Source organism: Gracilinanus agilis, chromosome 3 (assembly GCF_016433145.1).
Source record: "Gracilinanus agilis isolate LMUSP501 chromosome 3, AgileGrace, whole genome shotgun sequence".
Taxonomy (NCBI): Eukaryota; Metazoa; Chordata; class Mammalia; order Didelphimorphia; family Didelphidae; genus Gracilinanus; species Gracilinanus agilis.
The window spans coordinates 139,662,151-139,682,349 of record NC_058132.1 but is presented as its reverse complement, the minus strand read 5'-3'; the positions used below and the strand labels follow the sequence as shown (position 1 = coordinate 139,682,349).

General features: G+C 32.3%; 1 protein-coding gene across 1 annotated transcript in view; it reads left to right on the top strand.

Moving 5' to 3' along the window:
• PAN3 (poly(A) specific ribonuclease subunit PAN3) overlaps window positions 1–20,199 on the top strand; it is a 163,974-nt gene that overhangs the window by 75,026 nt on the left and 68,749 nt on the right. The window contains exon 6 of the mRNA XM_044668282.1: window positions 9,942–10,092. Coding sequence (XP_044524217.1) covers window positions 9,942–10,092 — 151 coding nt within the window. The remainder of the gene's footprint in view (window positions 1–9,941; window positions 10,093–20,199) is intronic.

The window sequence follows — 20,199 nt, the reverse complement described above, 5'->3', positions numbered from 1 at the left end:
TTGTTTTAAAGAGAATATTGACAAAAACTCCCCCCAACTTGGAAAGGCATGGATGAATTTTAATCTATATCATTGGAGGGAGTAGTAACCACATGGATTGTCACAGTGCAATGAGGTATAAATTACTTGAGACAAGCAGTAATTTTGATGCTTATTATTTATTTCGGCATTTTTGGTCATATTTATGTGTTCTTTTCATGCTAGGCTGACTCAGGATGACTGACTTTGACCAGATGTAACTGGATTGAGTTGGTTTCCCTACCTTTAGTTAGTTCTCTCTCAGTGGAATGTTGAATTTTTTGCTGTACATACATTTCATTGTTCTTTGTTGTGTTTTAAATTCTTTGTTTTTTCAGAATAGTATTAGTCTAAGGAAGTATGTGAGAGTTATAAGAACTTTTCAACTATTATTAGAGATATTGAAGTGTCTGTTGATGTGGGGAAGGCAAGTATTTAAAGTATTTATCATTTTTATTTATCATTTAAGCCTACAGTGAAACAATCAAATACAACAAAGCACTAAGGAAAGTACAATCAAAAACAAAAAACAATGATCCAAGAACTGACAAAACAGCTACTTCAAAAATCCTCAGAAAATCTGCAAGGACCTTCAGAGGAATCTGGCAGCCTGACAGTTGTTGATTCCTGTACAGTGTGTTATGGACTTCTTGAAGCCCAGAAGAGCAATAAGATTATTTTTTAAAAAATGCTACTAAACATTGTTATGAAGAAAAAATACTTGTAACTGGCAACAAAATATAAAGACTAGAATTCTGAAGATTGGGAAAGGGTAGATTTTACTGAAGAAATTCATTTTCATTTAAAGGTATATACCCACATCACTGTTGGAAGAAGTCCAGGTGAGTCTGTAAGATCTAAGTATCTTCATCAGACTATAAAACATCCTCCCTGAAAAATGTTTTTGGGATTTAAATTTTTTTTCTGTGGGCCTGTAAATAATGAACATATTTACATATCAAGAAGCAAAATTGTTCTGGAATTACAGAAATTCTCAAATGGAAATATGATATTGAAACAAGATCTTGCAGATTGTCACATCATGAAAATTTAAGAAATTTATTGAAGAGTTGGTATTAAACATGTTTCAGTGGCCTGGGAGTTTATCTGATTTAAACCCCATTGAAAACCTGTGAGCTTTAATCAATGCTGGACTCAAATAAATGGATTTTTCTTCAAAGATATGTTTAATATCCAAGATGATAAAAGTATAGTTTCATGATGAAGGATTTAAAAATATGTGTCAAAATCTTGTGAACTTAATCATAAAAAGAAGTAATTACATCAAAAAAAAGTTTTATATATATATAATGTTAGTTTTTTAAGATATAAAAAGTTAAAAGCTTATTGTTTATAAATGAATTTAATTATTTTCCTTGGTTAAAGTTAAGTTCCTATTCCACCAAAAATATAGTTAATACTTCTTAAAATTAAATTTATTGTAAAGTAACTTGCATATTTAAAAACAGGATCTCTTTACCAGGAGAAAGAACTCATTTTAGACTCACTGATTTAGAACTGCAAGGAGCCATCTAATCTTAATGCTTTACATTTTTATAGATGTGGCATTAAGGCCCAGATAGTTATTTACACATATTCACATAGGTGTACTAAGTAATATATAGAAAATTTGAGGCCATGTTCTTTATCCCTGAAACTAGTACTATTTCCATTGTACCAAGATAAAATCAATTATAGTATGCCTCTTTAAAATAACATTTAATAAGAAAATTCATATCCTTTGACATCACCATTGTCATCATGATTTCAGTGATGGTAAATTGAGTGATCTTAAAGACTACCTTAGTTTTGAAGATAATCAAGGTAATTTTAGAAATGTATTCAAATTTTCTAGGCTGTAGTGAGATTGAGTTCTAGACCAGACTTTGAGTTAATATATTATGTAAATCTCCAGGCAGAAACATACTAGCTTTGCTTCTGAAAAAAATTTTTTTTTCGTTCTTGTCAGATTAAAAAAAAAAGGCAAGGCAATAAGGAGGAAAAAAAATAAAAGATGTGAAATGCTGTAAATGGATAGTGAAGAAGACTGAGGTGTTGTGAATGTTATTGATACACATATTAATGTTATATGTGGAAAGAAAATAAATTAGAAATTCAGTTGTTTCTGTGAGAATGATGTTAACACTAGGACTAGACAAATCAATTGCTATAAAATTTTCATTATAGTTTTATTTTGAAATGAAAATTTTCATCCTTTTATTTCCCTATATGGTTTTTAAAAACTGCCCTTTGTTGACATAGCTTAGTCCTTCAAAGTATTCTTAACTGGTCCTTTTAGTGTTAATATTAAATCTAAGATATTAAGTCAGTTTGTTTTATGGAAAGAATTAAAATGTACCATGGTTGACATTTTGATCTTGGCAATTATAAGAGAAATTACATAGTAGACCTTACCGTAGGGTATAGCTAGCATTTTGGGGGAATTCTGTTATTATCATCTTTCTGTTCTCTATGGGGCTTTTTTTCATGGAATGAAAACTAGATTGACCATTCATATGACTTTGTCCCCTCAGGTTCTTCTTAGAAAATGTTATTCTTGAAGTTCATAAAAGTTCATTTGATAAAGAAAAAAGTCCATTAGGTTTTAAGTATACTTGCCAAATATCAATTTAGCATGTTCAGGTTCTTTGTTTTAATTTATTTGTCAGTTCATGTTGGAGGTATGTTTTCAGCAGTTTATTTTTCCTTTGTCATTTTAAATTATCCTTTCAGTCTGAATTTCAAGGTATGTTTATTGATAACTCATACAGTCATCTGTTTCAGATTGATTCATATAGACACAATTCTTTTTCATTTTTAACCCTTACCTTCTGTCTTAGAATCAATACTAAGAATTGGTTCCAAAGCAGGAAAGCGGTAATGGCTAGGCAACTGGGGTTATGTGACTTGTCCCTGGGTCACATAGCAGTCTTTTTGCAGTAGGATTCTCTTATAGTGTTGTTAGGTGCACACTTATATGCACATGCGCGCGCGCGTGTGTGTGTGTGTATGTATGTATGTGTATGTATGTGTGTGTGTGTGTGTTTTGTTAAACTTTTTACAATTTTGCCTTAGCCATAGTAGTGGTTTTTAAAAATTTAGGTACACAGCAGATTGTGTAACAATTCTTTTCCTCTAGTTTTTGCCAATTAATCAACAAGCTTTTATTAAATGCATACTACTGTGTATTATTTTGGGAGTGATTTTTTTGGGTGAGGCTAGTACTAGCAGTTGAGGGTGTTAGTAACATTTCTCCATGTGGAAGATGGCATTTTAACTGAATCCTGAAGGAAACAAGAGATTCAATGAGAAGGAGATAAGGGAGTGGTTGCTGTGTGTGCAGAGATGGGGATGTGTACAAGAAATGATGAGGAGATGGAAATTACAAGATCCTAGGAGACTAGGAAAAAAGAGAACAAGGAGGAAGTAGTGTTTTTTAAAAACCTAAGTAAGGAATTTTAGGCATAGTCAAGATGGCAAAGTATTAGGAAGAATTATAGCCCCCAGCACACTTCTTCCACAAAGATTTAGAAAATATTACCAGACCAAATTCTGATCAGTAAAGCTAAGTTTACAGTCATTTTTTGTTTAAAGCCCAGAGCATCATAGGAGATACAGATCATGAGGTCTGCAAAAAGAAGGCATTGGGTCTGGCCGGGAACATACTGTGTGCAGAGCATTCTATGGCTCAGGGACTGAAAGACATCCAGAGCATCTTTAAATTAGAGTGGGGTATAGGAATGGGTGCTATCTGGTTGCTCAGTTGTCCACTACCCTTTCTAAATCATGATCCAGGATGGTCTGAGGAGGGAGGGGATTGAAATAGAGGGGATGGAGAAGAGAGCCCTAGCTATGAATCGAGCAAGGAGCAAATTCAGAAGCAAACGGTAATTGGTGTGGCCCTCATCCCAAGAACAGAGTATTTGTGACTTAGTTCTATTCTTCAGCCCAGGCTGAAATCCTCACTAGAACAACCAACACAGGAATTCCAGATCAAAGTAGAACATATAGCTCATTCACTTGGAACCTCTAGGACTTCTCAGCAACTTTGTCCAGCAGTAGTCTTCTGAAATTTTCAACCGGGGAAAAGTTAGAGACCAAAAAACTTGGGTCAAGAAATTGCAGAAATCAGACCAGGAGGGCAGTGATCAGGCTTTGGGAGGCCTAAAAGTTCTAGGGTTTCTTGTTTGAGATGTGAGAGAAGTGGAACACAGGAGGACATGTCCTTAATGCAGAAGTGTGCAGAGAGTCCAGTGCTAACATCAAGTCCATAGTCAAGAAATATCATGTAAGAATAAGCAAACAAAAAAGAGAATCTTGCCATAACAAGCTATCGTGACAAGAAAACTCAAGACACTAAATTAGAAGAAAATGGCTTGAAAACATTACAAGTAAAACCAGAAAGGAAAAATGTATCTTAGACACAAGTCCAATCAGAATTCCTTGAAGAATTAAAGCAAGAGTTTCAAAAGTAGATAACATAAGTTTTAGAAAGAAATGAGAGCTGTGGAAGAACGAAATGAAAAGAAAATTAACAGCTTGGAATGAGATATAAAGCCTTCCTCAAGAAAATAATTCTCTGGTGGCCAGTGAAAAGGCACGAGATGGAAGATAAAATATTTTTCATGAGAAACAAAGGTATAACCAGTCTGGCTAGGTTAATAGAGGTAACAGACAGAGAAACATTGAATGAGGTCAGAAAGATATATTCGGAAAAGGTTTTGAAGGGCTTTAAAAACTGTATGGAGTTTAAATTTGTTCCTAGAGACAATAGAAAGCCACTAAAATTGAGTGGGACAGTGACATATTCAGATCACTTTATAGCATATAAAGAATTGGAGTTGTGGGAGATTTGAGGCCAGGAGAACAAATTAGGAAGCTGGTACATTAATCTAGGGGAGATATGACAAAGATCTGTGCTATTTAAGAATAAAAGTGATTTCAAATTCATTATAATCTATAGTCTATAGTCTATAAAATGTTATATAAAGAAAATTCATCTTTTCCCCTTTCTCAGAAGTGGTGGTGTCCTGTTGTTTCTGAGGCCTAACCCTTTTATCCCTAAATTTGCTTCTATTTCCTCCATAACTTTATCTCTGTAGTGATCTCTTTTAATGTATTTTCAATCATTCTTCTCTTTCCCATCTGTTTAGAAAAAAAGTGGAGAGGGACCTAGTCTCTCCCCAAATCTCTTCTATATTAAAACCCATTATATGCAACTAACTGTTGGCCTCTTTTAAGCGCCTGTTACTTCCCTCTCAACCACTCTAGTGGAATTTCCCTCAAGGGTCAACAGTGACTCCCAACTTTGTATCCAATCCTTGATCATTTCTTCCCCCACAGACTATCACTTTAATCACCTCTAATCTTCACTGTATTTGTTAAGAGCACTACCATTTTCCTTTCCATTCATAACCTTTGAGTTATCCATATCCAGTCACTTACCAAGTCTTGTTAATTTCCTTTCTATATTCTTAAGATTTCATGCTTCCAGTTCCTTTTCTCTAATCATATAGCCCTGTAGTAGTTTAGGCCCTCTTCATCTCTTTTCTGACTGTTATATTAGCCTCCCAATGGGTCTTTCTGCTCCTAGGCTTCCACAAAACTAATCTTTTTGTTGTATGTCCAACTGTGAAATTCCTCTGATCAAGACTTTTAGGATCTCCTTTTTGATCAGATTTAGATATTTAATCCTGGCATTTTAGACTCTGCTTAAACTTACTTCAATCTGTCTTTCCAAACTTAATTTGTATTTTTTTCGTGCACTTTTGTTTCAGGCAAACTGGCACCAGTTGTTCCACAAACTTGCATGCCTTTTTCTAGAGAAGCTATTTCACATGGCTAGAATGAAAGTCCTTCTTCACCTTTATCTGTGGCTCTTAGTATCCTTCTCTTCCCACAAGACTTTGCACTTGACCCTCTGCACTTTTATTTGGTGATCTCATCAGTCCCCATAGAGTAGTATCTGTACAGATGACTACTGTAAATTTGTATGTGCCACCATAATCTTTCTTCTCACATATTTACTAACATTTATTAAGCCCCAACTATTTCCCAGGTCATGTTACAAGCACCAGAGAGACAAAGAAAGTTTGTTAAAAAAACCAATCTTTGTTTGCCAAGAGGTAGGGTCTGGGACATGTGGTGGCTGACCCCCAAAGCTTCTCACCCAATTTCAACCTTTTCATTTTTGGCAGTTCTAGATTACCCAACATTTCCTATATCCATTTCTTTTATCTCAGTCAAATCCATCCAATATATACAAAAACAAAGTAGCTTGTATTCTGCATCCTACTTTCATAACCACTACTATAATTCAAGTCCTTAAAATCTATCACATAGATTTTTTTTTGCATTTTTTAGCCTTATAATTGGTTCACTCGCTTTCAATGCACTTTCCCCATAGCTGCCAAAATAATTTCACGAAAGCACGGGTTTAACTGCATCACTACCCTACTTGAGGATTTTCTTTAGTTCTCTATTAACTTTAGGATTCAAGCAAACAAAAATACTTAGTTTGATATTTACAGCCTTTCAAAATCTTGCTCCTGTCCACTGTTCCAGGAGTATAGAACATTATTACTCTCTTAATACTTTCTACATTCTAGCCAAACTGGCCTTTTTATTATTTACTGAATTTAGATATACTTTCTCCAGCCTCTATGGCTTGGTATCATAGGATATCTCATATATGTGGAGTCCATTCCCTTCTGCCTCTTAAAATCCTTAGCTTTGTTTAAGACTTTTCTCAAGGGGCATTTTATAACAAAGGTGTTGTTCTTGTTTTTTCAGCCCCCCTCTTGGTTAATGGCTCTTCCTCATATTGTTAAATTTACTTTTTCTTTTCTAAATGTTTCTGGTAAAGGGTAAACTTCAATATTGTGATAAACTGTTAATTTTTGCACAGTAGCTATTTGATAAATCTTACTGAATTAATTGTACATTGTGGCTCCTTAGTAAACATCATATTGAATGGCTTTGGAAGTCATGCAGTTTGATACGGTGAAATTTTTTTCCAATTTGAAGTGGGTTTGAATGGATTTCATATTGTTCCCAATGTAGTTCTCAAGGCACACCCCAAGCTAGATTATCATTCTACTTTTTGCAAAAGCAAAGATTACATGCTTTGTTCAATACAATTACAATATGAAAGCAGAAATATAAATATGTCACTGCCATCTCAGAGGAAAGAGATTACATTCATACAAAAACAAATTATCTTGTCAACTTGTAGAATGGAGAGATAGTGTAATATAGTGGAAGTAGTGAGTCTTTGGTATGGAGTTAGGAACCTCAAATTTGAATATTGACTTAGATGTTATAACTCTGACCATAAGGAAGCCATTTAATTCTCTCTGAGCCTTAGTTTCTCCTAATCTGTGAAGCAAGACTAATACTACTTATGCTGCCTGTCTTTGTTGTGGGGCTGTTGAAAGATGAGATGATTGAAAAATAAAGATTCAAGTTTGAGCATTTTAATTTATTAAGTAATGCATGCCATTTGCCTTAAAATCAGGACTGGGCTCTTTTCTAAGCTTTGGGTTGAACCTCAGTTAAAAAAAATCAAATAAGACCAATTGGTTGAAAGGAAGTAATATAATATTAGGTAATCTGATTTCTAATTGGAGGAAAGATTAAGGACTTTTCATGTTGAAAGGGGAAGAGTGAAGAGTATAATTCCCTGAATTCAAAAAGAGAGGTGTTCTACTCCCCCCCCCCCCCTGAGTCTGTAAACAGTTAAAAGAACATGGAAACAATAACTGATTCAGTAAGGGACCAGTTTTCAGGTAAGACATAGGGGTTGTTTAAAATGTGCGACTGTAAGAAAATTCCTTGAATCAGTCTTTGGATCTGATTGTGTTTCTGGTCAGCATAACCTAGGTCCTTAGGGGGTCTCTAAGTAGCAGGTAGGGATGGTACAATTTCCTGGCCAGGAAAGGCTGGGTTTAAACAAGTAGGCCTGTTGTGTAGAAAGTGCATTGTGTTTCTTTCAGTGTGAATTGATTGATGTTCTTCTCATGGCTAAGTTATTGGCCTGTCACCTTTCTTCTTTTCAAGTACTCCTCCCAAATGATTCATCTATATCATTTTGATGTAAGATGTGATTACTATTTTGAGAGCTTTCCCAAGGTTAGAATGTCATGACTCCTTGCATTCTCTTACGTATCTAAATTTCATCATGAAGTTCTAATAGGTCTTGTTCGTAGTCTTTTCCTGATTGTTGGGTTATTCTGCATTATAAAATACTCTGCCTTATACTATACTCTAAGAAACTTATAGTATATGTTGTCTCATAGTAAGAGATCTTAGTAAGGAAAATGCTGTCCTACACCTTACTTTCTTTACTAAATAATTTCTGATTGAACAAGAGATTGCCTGAAATTCCTATATGACTAATAGGATGGAAATTGCCCTTAATTAAGTGTATTTGTGTGTGTGTGTGTATGTGTATTTAGAGAAATGAATCCTTTGCAAGTGGTTGTTAGCAGGATATACACTGTGTGTTTTACACAAGTGATTTGACTTGCCTTTCTCTCCCCTCTCCAGATTTATGTCTTTAGCTTGAGAAATATATAATTAGCTTCAAACTCATGTCCAGTTGTAGAACCGTTCCATATTCTTCTTGTATCTCCTTTTTTTACTTATAAACAATACATAATTTAATGTTAGGATAGCTTATTGTCTCATATTTCTGTCCTCTTAATTTATTATGTGCTTTCTTTGTATTTAATATGACAAATTTTTGTGTTATATTTGTTTAGTTATTGTTCTAGCTTCCTTGAAATATTTTTTATACTCTTTGATTTTTTTAAAGTTCCTGGAGTTTTCAAATAATTTAATTTGGCACTTATTGGTTGTACTCATGGTTTAATTAGTTTTCTATCTCATATAAACTATTTGCCACCTTTTACAGATCACATATTTTTGTTGATTAATTTTTATTGAATAGTTTATTAGTTTAAAATAAATCATTTAACATTTACATTATTCTGGATTTTATAGCATTCAAGTTTTAAAATAAATTTTAAAAAATTTTATATATTAAGGAAGTACGATGAATAATACTTCTTACCAACTAAAAAAAAGCTTTATTTAGCCCATGATCCTGTGTTGGACTATGCAAACTGAACAAACACTTCTTGCCTAATAAGTGGTTACAATTTAAAATGTACATCTTATTGAAGAAAATGGCAAAATGACATACATTTGTCTCAGTGTGGGCCAAAGATATATTTTTACTATTTGGCATCTTTAATTTTTTTTCCTCCATATAAGAAATTTTGTTTTACTTAAAACCAGCTGGTATGCTTATTAATCCTATACTTACAGGATTCTATATATTTTATTGCACCTTATATTAAAGGGATATTAAATATCATTATTGCAGTTTTGGTAAAGAGATATTTCTAGTTTGCTTTTCCTATATCTAGAAAGTGCTTGATTTTAAAATATTTTTGGTCTTTATTGTGTATATAATATGTCACCATAATCTTTAGGACAAATTTTATTGTAAAGAAGTGAAGGAGTTATCCAATTCTTAATAAAGGTAAACATGTAGTATATAGTAGAAAGTGGTTCAATTTTGAGGTAGTTTCAACCTCCTAGCTCTCTAAAATATATTATTATAGAGTATGGTAATCATGCTTATTTCACTATGAAGGAAAATATTTCTCCCTGATCTTTAAATACTGCAAATAAAAATTTTAAAATCCTCCAGTATGATGACTAAAATTTCTCTTAGTGATAATAGCTATGCAAATAATTTTTAATAGTTTATAAAACTGGTTGTTGCTAAAATTTCTTTACTAAAGATAAGTAGAAAGTAAAAAATTTCTAAAATTGTGCAATAATGCCTTTTTATTACAAATGTTTGTTGTTAATAAGCATGAAGTGTTAACTCATTATATTTGATTTTTAAATAGACACCAAATCCTACTGCAAGTGAGTTTATTCCTAAAGGAGGATCAACCTCCAGGCTGAGTAACCTGTCCCAGTCAAATATATCTGCCTTCTCTCAAGCCTTGTTTTCTCACCCATCTGTGGGAAGTCCTGCTGCTGCTGGACTAGCACCAGGTAAGTTGGAAAACTATGTTAGATGCAAATTGAGATTTCTAAGCATTATTGATATTTAACTATCAGAATAAAGATTTTAGAGGGGAAATGGCATATTTTTTAACTCTTCTATGAATTTTGTACTTAAGAATCAAAACTGCAGGCAAAGCGTATACACTAAATTTAAATTATAAGATAAAAGTTGAATGCTGTCCAAAAATTCATGTCACTTTAACGAGATACCTATTAAAGTACAAAAGTAAAAATCTGAATTTTTCTGAATCTCCTTTTGTCTTAGAAATGTTGTCCTCTACTGTGTTTTGAAATTTCAGTCTATATTATTATTAGGTTAATACTGTCACAATATTTTTGGCATTAAAATTTTTTAAATATTTTAATTAAGTATTTAATTTTAACATTTAATAAAATATTGCTTTTTATTTTGTTCTAAGATTTGAGGCTAGTATAATTCTTGCTCTTTGATATAAAATATTTTTAGTCTTTATTAAGAGAAAAAGATGCCCAGGAGATTAGGAAGAAGGAAAAGAATAGACTTTAGGAAGAAATAAGTAACCATAACAATATCACATGTGCAATTTTTTCTTAAGAAATGTGTCAATAATATTATTAGGCATGTATAGTATAACATCTAGGAATAGCAGTTAGCACTGGTTTATTTAAAGTGAATTTTGGTGTTTGTCATGTTTCAGTTATCAAGGCCTTAGATTTTAAGCTTTCTTCCATCAATTTTTTGGGGGGAAACAGAAATGAGATTTGAAGGTCAGGAACTGAAAAAATATTTTTACCTTCCTAGCCACAGAAGATCTGTTATTTGTTATTAAGAAGCAGTCATTCATTGTTTATGGAATGATTTCCTTTTGAATATTTAGGTGAAAATGTTGATGCTGATGTTGTTAAAGAATATATTCTAGTTAGAAAAGAATCGGTGCCTTGATATCTACCTAAGCTTTCTGTTAGATGTTAGGTAGATATTTCAATGGACCCAATTAAAAATGGACATTTAAAGTTGTGAGTGAAAGGTATACTTGTCTTAGATAAATTGAAACTTAATATGTTCACACTTTCTATGAATGGAAAAAGGTTATAACCTAGAGCCCTTTGAGACAGATCAATATAAATAACTAACCACTGCCTTAAAAAAAACCCCAAAAAACCAAACACCCAAAAGGTTGATTTTCATGAACGTGGACAGTTAAAAGAATCATATTAAGAACTTTCTTCCCATTCACATTATAATGAACGAAATTAAATTAACATTTCCTTAAAAATATGTGTATAATTAATATAAACTCGTATCACTTTTAATGCATTTTACATGCCACTTTGTATTTATTTTTGTACTTGTCTTATTTTCCCCCCTACTGGACTTGTAAGCTCCTTTAGGAAAGGGGTGATTTCCTATTTATCTATATTAACCACAGTGCCTTGCCCACAAAATTGCTAAGGATTTTAAAAATTGTTTGAATTGAATAATAGGTAACATCTATCACATTATTTCCTTCCATTTAAGTGGCTTATCTTTTAAAAAAAAAAAAAGTAAATTTTAGTCTTGTTTCCAAGAGCTATACTTTCATAAATAGTTTTGTCATCAACTAAAATCTTCACTCACAAATATTATCTTTCAGGACATGGAAACGGTGGTGATTTGAAGGTGCAAGATCAGGGCTATGCAGAAGATGTAGCTTAGTGCATTTTTAAAAAACTGATCCTTTACTCAGTTCTGACACTTCAACTACTTTGCTAGAGACTATCATTATTTCAGTCCTCTTGTAGCATTCTTCAGTCTTCTAACTGATGACTTTCACTTGTCAAAAATTCATTTACAGCTTGTTCATTGATCTTTTCATTGAAAACCTTTTTTCTCTTTATCGGAATGTATTGAAACTTGGCTTGTTCATTATGTGTCTAAAAAGCTGGGCTTACCTTTTGAGTTGCTTTCATATAAGCTAAAATGATATCTTTTCATCTAATGAATTTTGCAGTTTTATGAAAAATGTGCAGCTTAATTTAACTTTTATGTAATTTTTAAAGAGGTAATATACAATTTTTTTATTTTAGATTTTATTTTGTTTTTCCTCCAGTTACATGTAAAAATAGTTTTAACATTTTAAAAGGAATTGTTGAGTCTCAAATTCTCTCCTTTTTTCCTTCTCCCTTCCTTCTGAGATGGTAAACACTCATACACATTTTACATATGCAATCATGTAAAACATTTTTCCTTATTAATCATTTTGTGGAAGGAAATTTGAACAAAAAAATTAAGAAAGTGAAAAAAGTTTATTTTGGCCTAGAATCAGATTCCATCAGTTCTTTTCCTAGAAGCAGATGGCATTTTTTAGCATATAAGCCCTTTGGGATTGTTTCGGATCATTATATTCCTGAGAATAGCTAAGTTCTCAGTTGTTCATCAGACAGTATTTCTGTTGCTTTGTACAGTGTTCTTCTGTTTCTGTTTACTTCTCTCTGCTTCAGTTGGTGTAAATCTTTCCAGGTTTTTCTCAGCCCCTCTTGCTTCTTATTTCTTATAGCATAAAAGTTTTCCATTACAATCATGTACTATAAATTTTAAGGTGATAAAATAATTTAGTGACATATGCCAAAATTTAGAATAGGGGAAATTTTCTTTTATTGTTTTTTAAATTGTTGAGATGTAAATGAAAGATTTTGATTTTTCCATTATTTAAAAACCATTTTTTCAAATATGTGGTTTTCGAAGTTTTAATGTGAGAAGTAAAAGTTTGATAAACTATAATATCTTTGTATTTTAAGTTAATTTGTAGCAAATTAAAGGCCCTGTAAAACCGAATATATGAACAGGATGTGCCACTTTATAAATAGCTGTCTTTTTGTTTTCTGCCTACCTTTTTAAAGACAAAGAATCATTGGACTGATTAAAGTTTTATTTATTTTTCAGCAAATCTCGTAAGAAACAGAATAGATTTATTTTATATAGTACTACAAAAGGACAGCCCTTATGGAATTCTTTTGAAGCCTTCTGAGCGAAATTCCTTTGACCAAATTAATGATCTTTAAGTAGCACATAGCTATTATTCTAAATGTGTCTTCAAATCTTCTAATGTTGGACTTTTTTTTTTTTATGGGTTGTGATACCTATTAATTATGTGACTAGGCAAATCACAATTTCTTTAGTACTTTGTTTACTCTAAATGTAAGTGGGGCAGATAATACTTTTATCTCACAGGGTTTTTATAGGAAAAATATCTTATAAACACTAAAGTACTATAATAACATAAGCTGTTATTTGTTCTTAAGAAAAATAATAATATAGTTTTAGGAAGAGAGGTATGACTATCCCTACAAGATAGAAACAATTTTATTCTTTTTGTGCAACAGAAGGAGGATTTCATTATGAAAGTTAGGTGCCTATTTCTTTTTTAATTAGATTTTCCCTTATAAGAATATTTACTTTGGTAGTAGGCATTAGAAAGATCACTATTTTGAAAGAGTTCAGCTACCTCAGTACTAACAATTATCATAAAATATCCAAAATTATTTAAGAGAAATAGGAATTTGCATTTTGAAGTAGTATCTTGAACTTTTTATTATATAATGACAGACATCAAAATTATAGTTCAAGTAGAATTTTAGTTAACATAATGAACAGACCTCAGTAGCTTTTTTAAAGAGTGGTCCATCAGATCAGGATGGGAACCTGGGAATGGTTTCATTGGATAATTAGCAACTAGAAGGTAGTGCATATCTGAATGTATACTTGGAAGCTAAATTCTAGGTATGCCCCACCTGATCTCATTAATTGTTTCCACAAAAATAGGATACCCTTACAGAGGATATTTTGTTCCAGAGGAAGTGATCATGCACATGAAGAGAACAATATGGTGATGATAACTTAATTTCAGGGATATTAATCCTGTTAGATTTTAAATTCACAATTATGTTTATGTGTATTTTGGGGTCCCCATACCTGGAACTCACTGTCTTCTTATCTCTCATTCCTGACTTCCCTGGCTTCCTTCAAGTCTTAGCTAAATTCCCAGCTTCCACAAGAGGGTGCCAGCTTCCCTAATGGCCACAACCTCTCTGAAATAAGCTCCAATTTATCATTTACATATACATGTGTCTGATGACATATTGTTTGTACCTGGTTATTTATATATTGTCTTCCCCATTATACCATCAGCTCCTTGAGAGTGGGGACTACTAGTTTTTTGCCTTTATTTGTATCTACAGTATGTTACACAAAGTCGAGATTTAATAAATGCTTGTGGTAGTTCTAGATCATTATATATTAGCTTTTAATCGGTTTTGGCCAGGCCATTTTTATGTAGGGTAAACATGAATACCGCTTCTTCTCCATTTGTAAAATTTGTTAAGTGATGAGGTTGGACTAGATAACTTGAATTCCTCTTCAGCTCTTGACCTCATGTATATATGTATAAAAGCCAGAAATTATTTAGAAAAAATTCCACGACATACGTGTTCTTCCATTCTTTTCAGATAATCTTAAATCAAATGTTTAACAAATTGTTTAACAAAATTGCCTAATAATTCCTAGTGTTAAAATAATACTTGTGTAATTTTAAAATTGTTGACTATATTTTGACAGATTAAATTGTAAATAGATTTGCCTTATAGGGTAAATAGTTACGTTCTCACAGATTTACCTATCTACCTGCCATGTTTCAATGACCAGCTTCTCTCTGAGAGTCTTTACTGAGTATTCCAACCCACATTGATCTTTTTTGAATTACTTTTGTACTTATTTTCAAAATTAGGTTTAGTGAGCTCTGTTATTCTTTGTGTTGGATGTCAGTTATGTCCCCTAATAGATTTTTTGAGGACAAGGATCTTTTATATATCTTTGTGCCTCTGTATCATTTGCATATATTTGTTAATATATGCAAAAACTTAGATGATGTTCAATAGATAGTCGTTTGGTTGATTAGGCAATTTATGACCTTTCTTGAAAAAATATTGTATCTAATGAGGGCAAATAACTTTGAATGGCAATGTATGGTGATTTTTATTGTTTAAGGATAGAGGGACTGTATCAGGCCTATGATTGTATTGGTTTTGGGATCTCTGGAGAAGTAGATTCCTTTCCCAACTACAAGTTTGGTACCTTTTCTGCAACTTATATTTTTCATTATGTCACAGAAAGCCCTGGAGGTAAAGTGACTTGTTTCATATTATGTATTGGAGGTATAACTTAAGTTCTAAAATACTATAATTTTTAAGTATTAGTAAACAAATAAGATATCTCACTATTTAAAACAGATTTTAACCATTTTATGTCTTAATACAGGCTAAGGTATTCTTTTTTAAAACAGGTTTTTATTTTTATCTTCTGTTGGTTTTTTTACTTCATCATAGTTATTCCTAGTATCCCGTCCCATCCTTTACTCAAGAAAGCCACTTCATATAACAAGTAGTATTTTTCAGAGACAAAACAGAGAAAGAGAAAAAGAAGAGTGAAGAAAGTCACCACAATTGATTAGTACATTGAAAAAATCCAAAAAATGTGTCAGTGTATATAACACCCATGATGGAGTATGTTGGGGGTGTCCTCTCTTATCTCTTTATTTGAATAATTCTCAATATTTATCATTTTAGTACATTAACTTAATTTTGAATGTATAGTTATCCTTTCACATTTTTGAGGTTATTGTGTGTATTTTTTTTTGCTTTTATAGCATCATTAAGTATCAGTTAATATAGGTTTTCTTATGCTTCTCTGTATTTATTACATACATTGTTTTTTATAGCCAATAATATTCCATTACATTAAATTACCACAGTTTATTTAGTCATTCCCTGATTGATGGGAATCTGCTTTGTTTCTAATTCTTGGATATCACAAAAAAGTGTTGCTAATATTTTGGTATATGTGTGAACTTTCTTCTTAACAGTGGTTTCCTTGGGGGCATAAGCCCGATAATAGATTCTCTTGATTCAAAAGGTATGGTCATTTTATAGTCACTTTATTTGCATAATTGCAAGTTTCTTTCCATAATGGTTATGCAAGTTAACAGCTCCACCAACAATTATATGTTTGCCTACCATTCTACAATGCCTTTGACACTTGAGATTACCATTTTTTTTTTTTTCCATCTTTGTCCATAGCCAGGGTGTGAGCTGAAACTTTAGGGGTTGTTTTGATTTGCTTTTTTCTTACTGTGATTTGTAGCATTCTTTGGTGATTATTTTGTAGTTCTTCTCTTGAGAGCTATTTTTTCATTTCCTTTGACCATTTATCCATTGGAGAATGGCAATTAGTCTTATGTGCATTTATTAATTGTTTACATATCTTAGCTATGAAACCCATGAAATCTGATATAAAGATTTTTTTTCTCCATTTGATCACTTCTTTTTTTATCTTAGATACATTAATGTTATCCATGAAGAAGCTTTTGAGTTTCATTCAGTTATCTGTTATAACCTGTAATAATTACCTCTGTCTCTTATTTGGTTAAGAATACATCTTTTACCTACAACTAGGAGAGATATATAATCTACCTTTCTATCGATTTTTATAAAATCATGTGATCTTTAATAAATAGGTCATTTATTCATTTCCATTATATTATGTTGTGAAATGTAAGATATTGGTCTTAGGCTAATTTCTACCACATTGCTTTCCAATTTTCCCAGCAATTTTTAATCATATTAGGTTTTTCTCTAGGAAATTTGTTTTTTGACTTTATGAAATATTATTTATTGAGTTCTCTTTCTAATTCTCCCTTGTAGAGTGTTCCATTGTCTAGCTTTCTATTTTTTAACCATTTCTAGTAGTTTTGCTCATTGCTGTTTTATAATATAGTTTAAAGTCTGAAAGTTTTTTCTTCTTTGCCTATTTTCATCATTGTCCTTAATATCCACCATCCTCCCACCCAAATAAATTTTGTTATTATTTTATCAAGTTCTATAAGGAATTCTCTTGGTAATTCGATTGGTATAGCATTAATAATGTAAATTAACTTTGGTAGTATTGGCATTTTTATTATATTGGCACAGCCTAGCTATCAGCAATAAATACTCTTCCAACTATTTATTTTGTTCTTATTTAAGGAACAATTTGTAGTTGCATGTATGCATGTCTTTTATATGCTTTGAGGGGTTGATCCCTAGATATTTTAGAAGTTTTGTCATTTTATTTTTGGAATGGAATTTCCATTTCTATTCTTATTAGATTTTGTTATTAGTGTATAGAAATGCTATTGATTTTTGAGTTTATTATGTAATCTGCAACTCTGTTGACACTTTTATTTACATCAATTACTTATGATTCCCTAGGATTTTCCATGTATGCCATAATATCATCAATAAACAATAATTTTATCTCCTCTTTATTATTTTGCCTTTAATTTCTTTCTTTTATCTTACTTGCTAGCACTTCCAGAACTATGTCAGATAAGAATGGGGAGAATGGTCATCCCTGTTTAATTCTTTATTTGTTGGAAAAGATTGTGTAGTATGACCCTATCAGATAGGATACTTACTTTTTAATTTTAAGTATATGCTTTTTGTAGGGTTTTTAGCATAAATGAATGCTTTACTTTTTAAAAGATTTTTTGCATGTATTGAGATATCATGAATTTAATTGATTTGGTTTTTAATGTGATTAGTTGTATTGCTTATTTATCATCTTTGCATCCCTGGTAAAAATTCCACTTGGTCATAATGAATGAGTTCATGGTGAAATCACTGTAATCTAACAAGATTTTGTTAAAATTTTTGAGGAAAAATTAATATTAGCCTACAGAGTTCTTTTTATCTTTTTTCTTATTTTAAGTACCTTCTTTGTTTCAATAAAAGGATTCTGATAGGGTGGCTTCTTGATTTTTGAGAATAATTTATAAAGCACTAATTGTTTTTTAAATATTATTTGAGGGGATTTTTTGCTAATTTGTCTTGACCCGTAGTCATTTATTGCCTTTTTGGGATTATTTACATGTTCTTTACATACATTCTTATGCTTCTTATATAATATGTATGAACACTGAAAATATATGACTTTTGGGGCAAAAAAATCTGGCTTTCCAGTTATGTTTTTTTGTAGAATCACTGTAAAACTTTTGAAGTCCTCTATTTTTAGGGATAATTAAGAGTGTTAAGTTAGGTATCCCCAAATTTTTTGTAAGAAGTTTACCCAGTGGATCTGCCCCAGATTGCAGTTACTGTGCATAAGTTCTTACATTCCAAATTTATGGAACTAAAGCAAGCTACTGGTTGGCACAGTTTGTTCTTTCTTCTAAACTGAAAATTTCAGAAAACTGAATAGAAATGACTTTGTAATCTGAAGAATTCGGTTGGAATGATCTGTGCCTTTCAAGTATTAAATGTTATGCTTTTCTACCCTAGGTATTGGTAGTGACTTATGGGTTTGAGGCTGGTTAGGAAGGAACAGAGGCAAGGACCAGTCATCAGTCAGATATTTTATGTACATGGGATTGTGCACAGTACTGGAACCAACATTGTTAAAAATCTTCCTTAAAACTATTTGAAGAGGGTAGCTAGGTGGCTTAGTGGATTGATGGCCAGGCTTAGAGATAGGAGGTCCTAGGTTCAAGTCTGGATTCAGACACTTCCTAGCTGTGTGACCATGGGTAAGTCACTTAACCCCTATTGCCTAGTCCAGGGGTCGGCAACGAATGGCTCTTGAGCCATATCTGGCTCCACCTCCCAACCTACCAGTCCGGGCAGAGCCCCAGGATGTGCCCCAGGGGGCCCTTCAGCCCCCGCCCCATATTCCAGTGCCTTCCTCCTCCATCCTCCTCATTCCGCATGTGTTTATGACTCTAACGGCCAAAAAGGTTGCCAACCATTGGCCTAGCCCTTACTGCTCTTCTGCCCTCAGAACCAATACATAGTATTGATTCTAAGATAGGAGGTAAGGATTAAAAAAAAAAAAACTATTTAAAAAACATTCCTTTGATTCTTTTCAGAATGTTCCCAATATTGGGAAGGAAATTTTTCTCTTTCTCTTTTCTTTTTGGATGTGAATTTTCTTATTTGGTTTCTGAGGTTCCTTGAACATGAGACCTTACAGAAGGAGACAAGCTGAATAGGAGTGATTATAAAAGCTGAAAACACTTAGGGATGTGAATCTCTCCCTAAGGGCCTTGTATAAAACTAGAAGTAAGCACCATGTTGTCTAAAGTCGAATATTTTTCTTGGCCTATTGAAACATTCTTTTCAATGACTGGCATTTATTAAATTTGTTGTCTTATTTGTGGTATTTTAAACAATTCTTCTCTGATCTTACCCTATAGCTTTCAGAGTATATTGAAGAATTAAAATGTTCTAATTCAAGAAACCTGGTTCAGACTTTTAGACTTTATTGCAGAATGAAACAGAACAATCTTGTAGGCATCTGGGAAAAGAATACCATATATGACACTGATTTTAAAAATTAATGTTTATAAGCTCCATGACGCTAACTAGTAGGCTAATGAATTTCACCTTCCTTCCATTCTAGGGATGATGTTTGGTTAAGTTGAATAATATATATTATTGGATATATATGGATAGATATATAATATATCCACTATAGCTCAGCTTCATTTGTGCATAATGCCATTTGTGACCTAATAGTATTGAGAAAATCATGTTAGATACAACTTTCTTATCTAGATTTCTCAGATATAATTTTCACTTACAATAATTTAATTATTTTAAAAGTGTATATTGCAGTAGGGATTCATTTTCTGGTATAAGTTGAACTATTTGGCACTTGAGGGTCCCTTATTCTGATTCACTGTTTTACCTAGCATTGAGGAGAATGATGTTTTCTATATAATTGAATTTTCCAAATCGTTAACAAAGATTCATTCTCCTATCCCCACCAAATGTTAAAACCTTTTTCTTTTTAAGCTTTTTTTTTTTGTGTGAGAAATATTTCTCAGATATGTGACATGTTATTCTGTCATATATTGAATATTCTGATCAGAATTTAACTTTTTTGGGGGGAATAGTTCAAGGTAATCATTATGAATATAGCGTATTTTAGTTTGCTGTTAACAGTCTTTTAAGGGGCAGGTAGGTGGCTCAATGGATATGGGAGGCCTGGATATGGGAGATCCTGGGCTCAGATGGCCTCAGACACTTTCTAGCTGTGTGATAATGCGT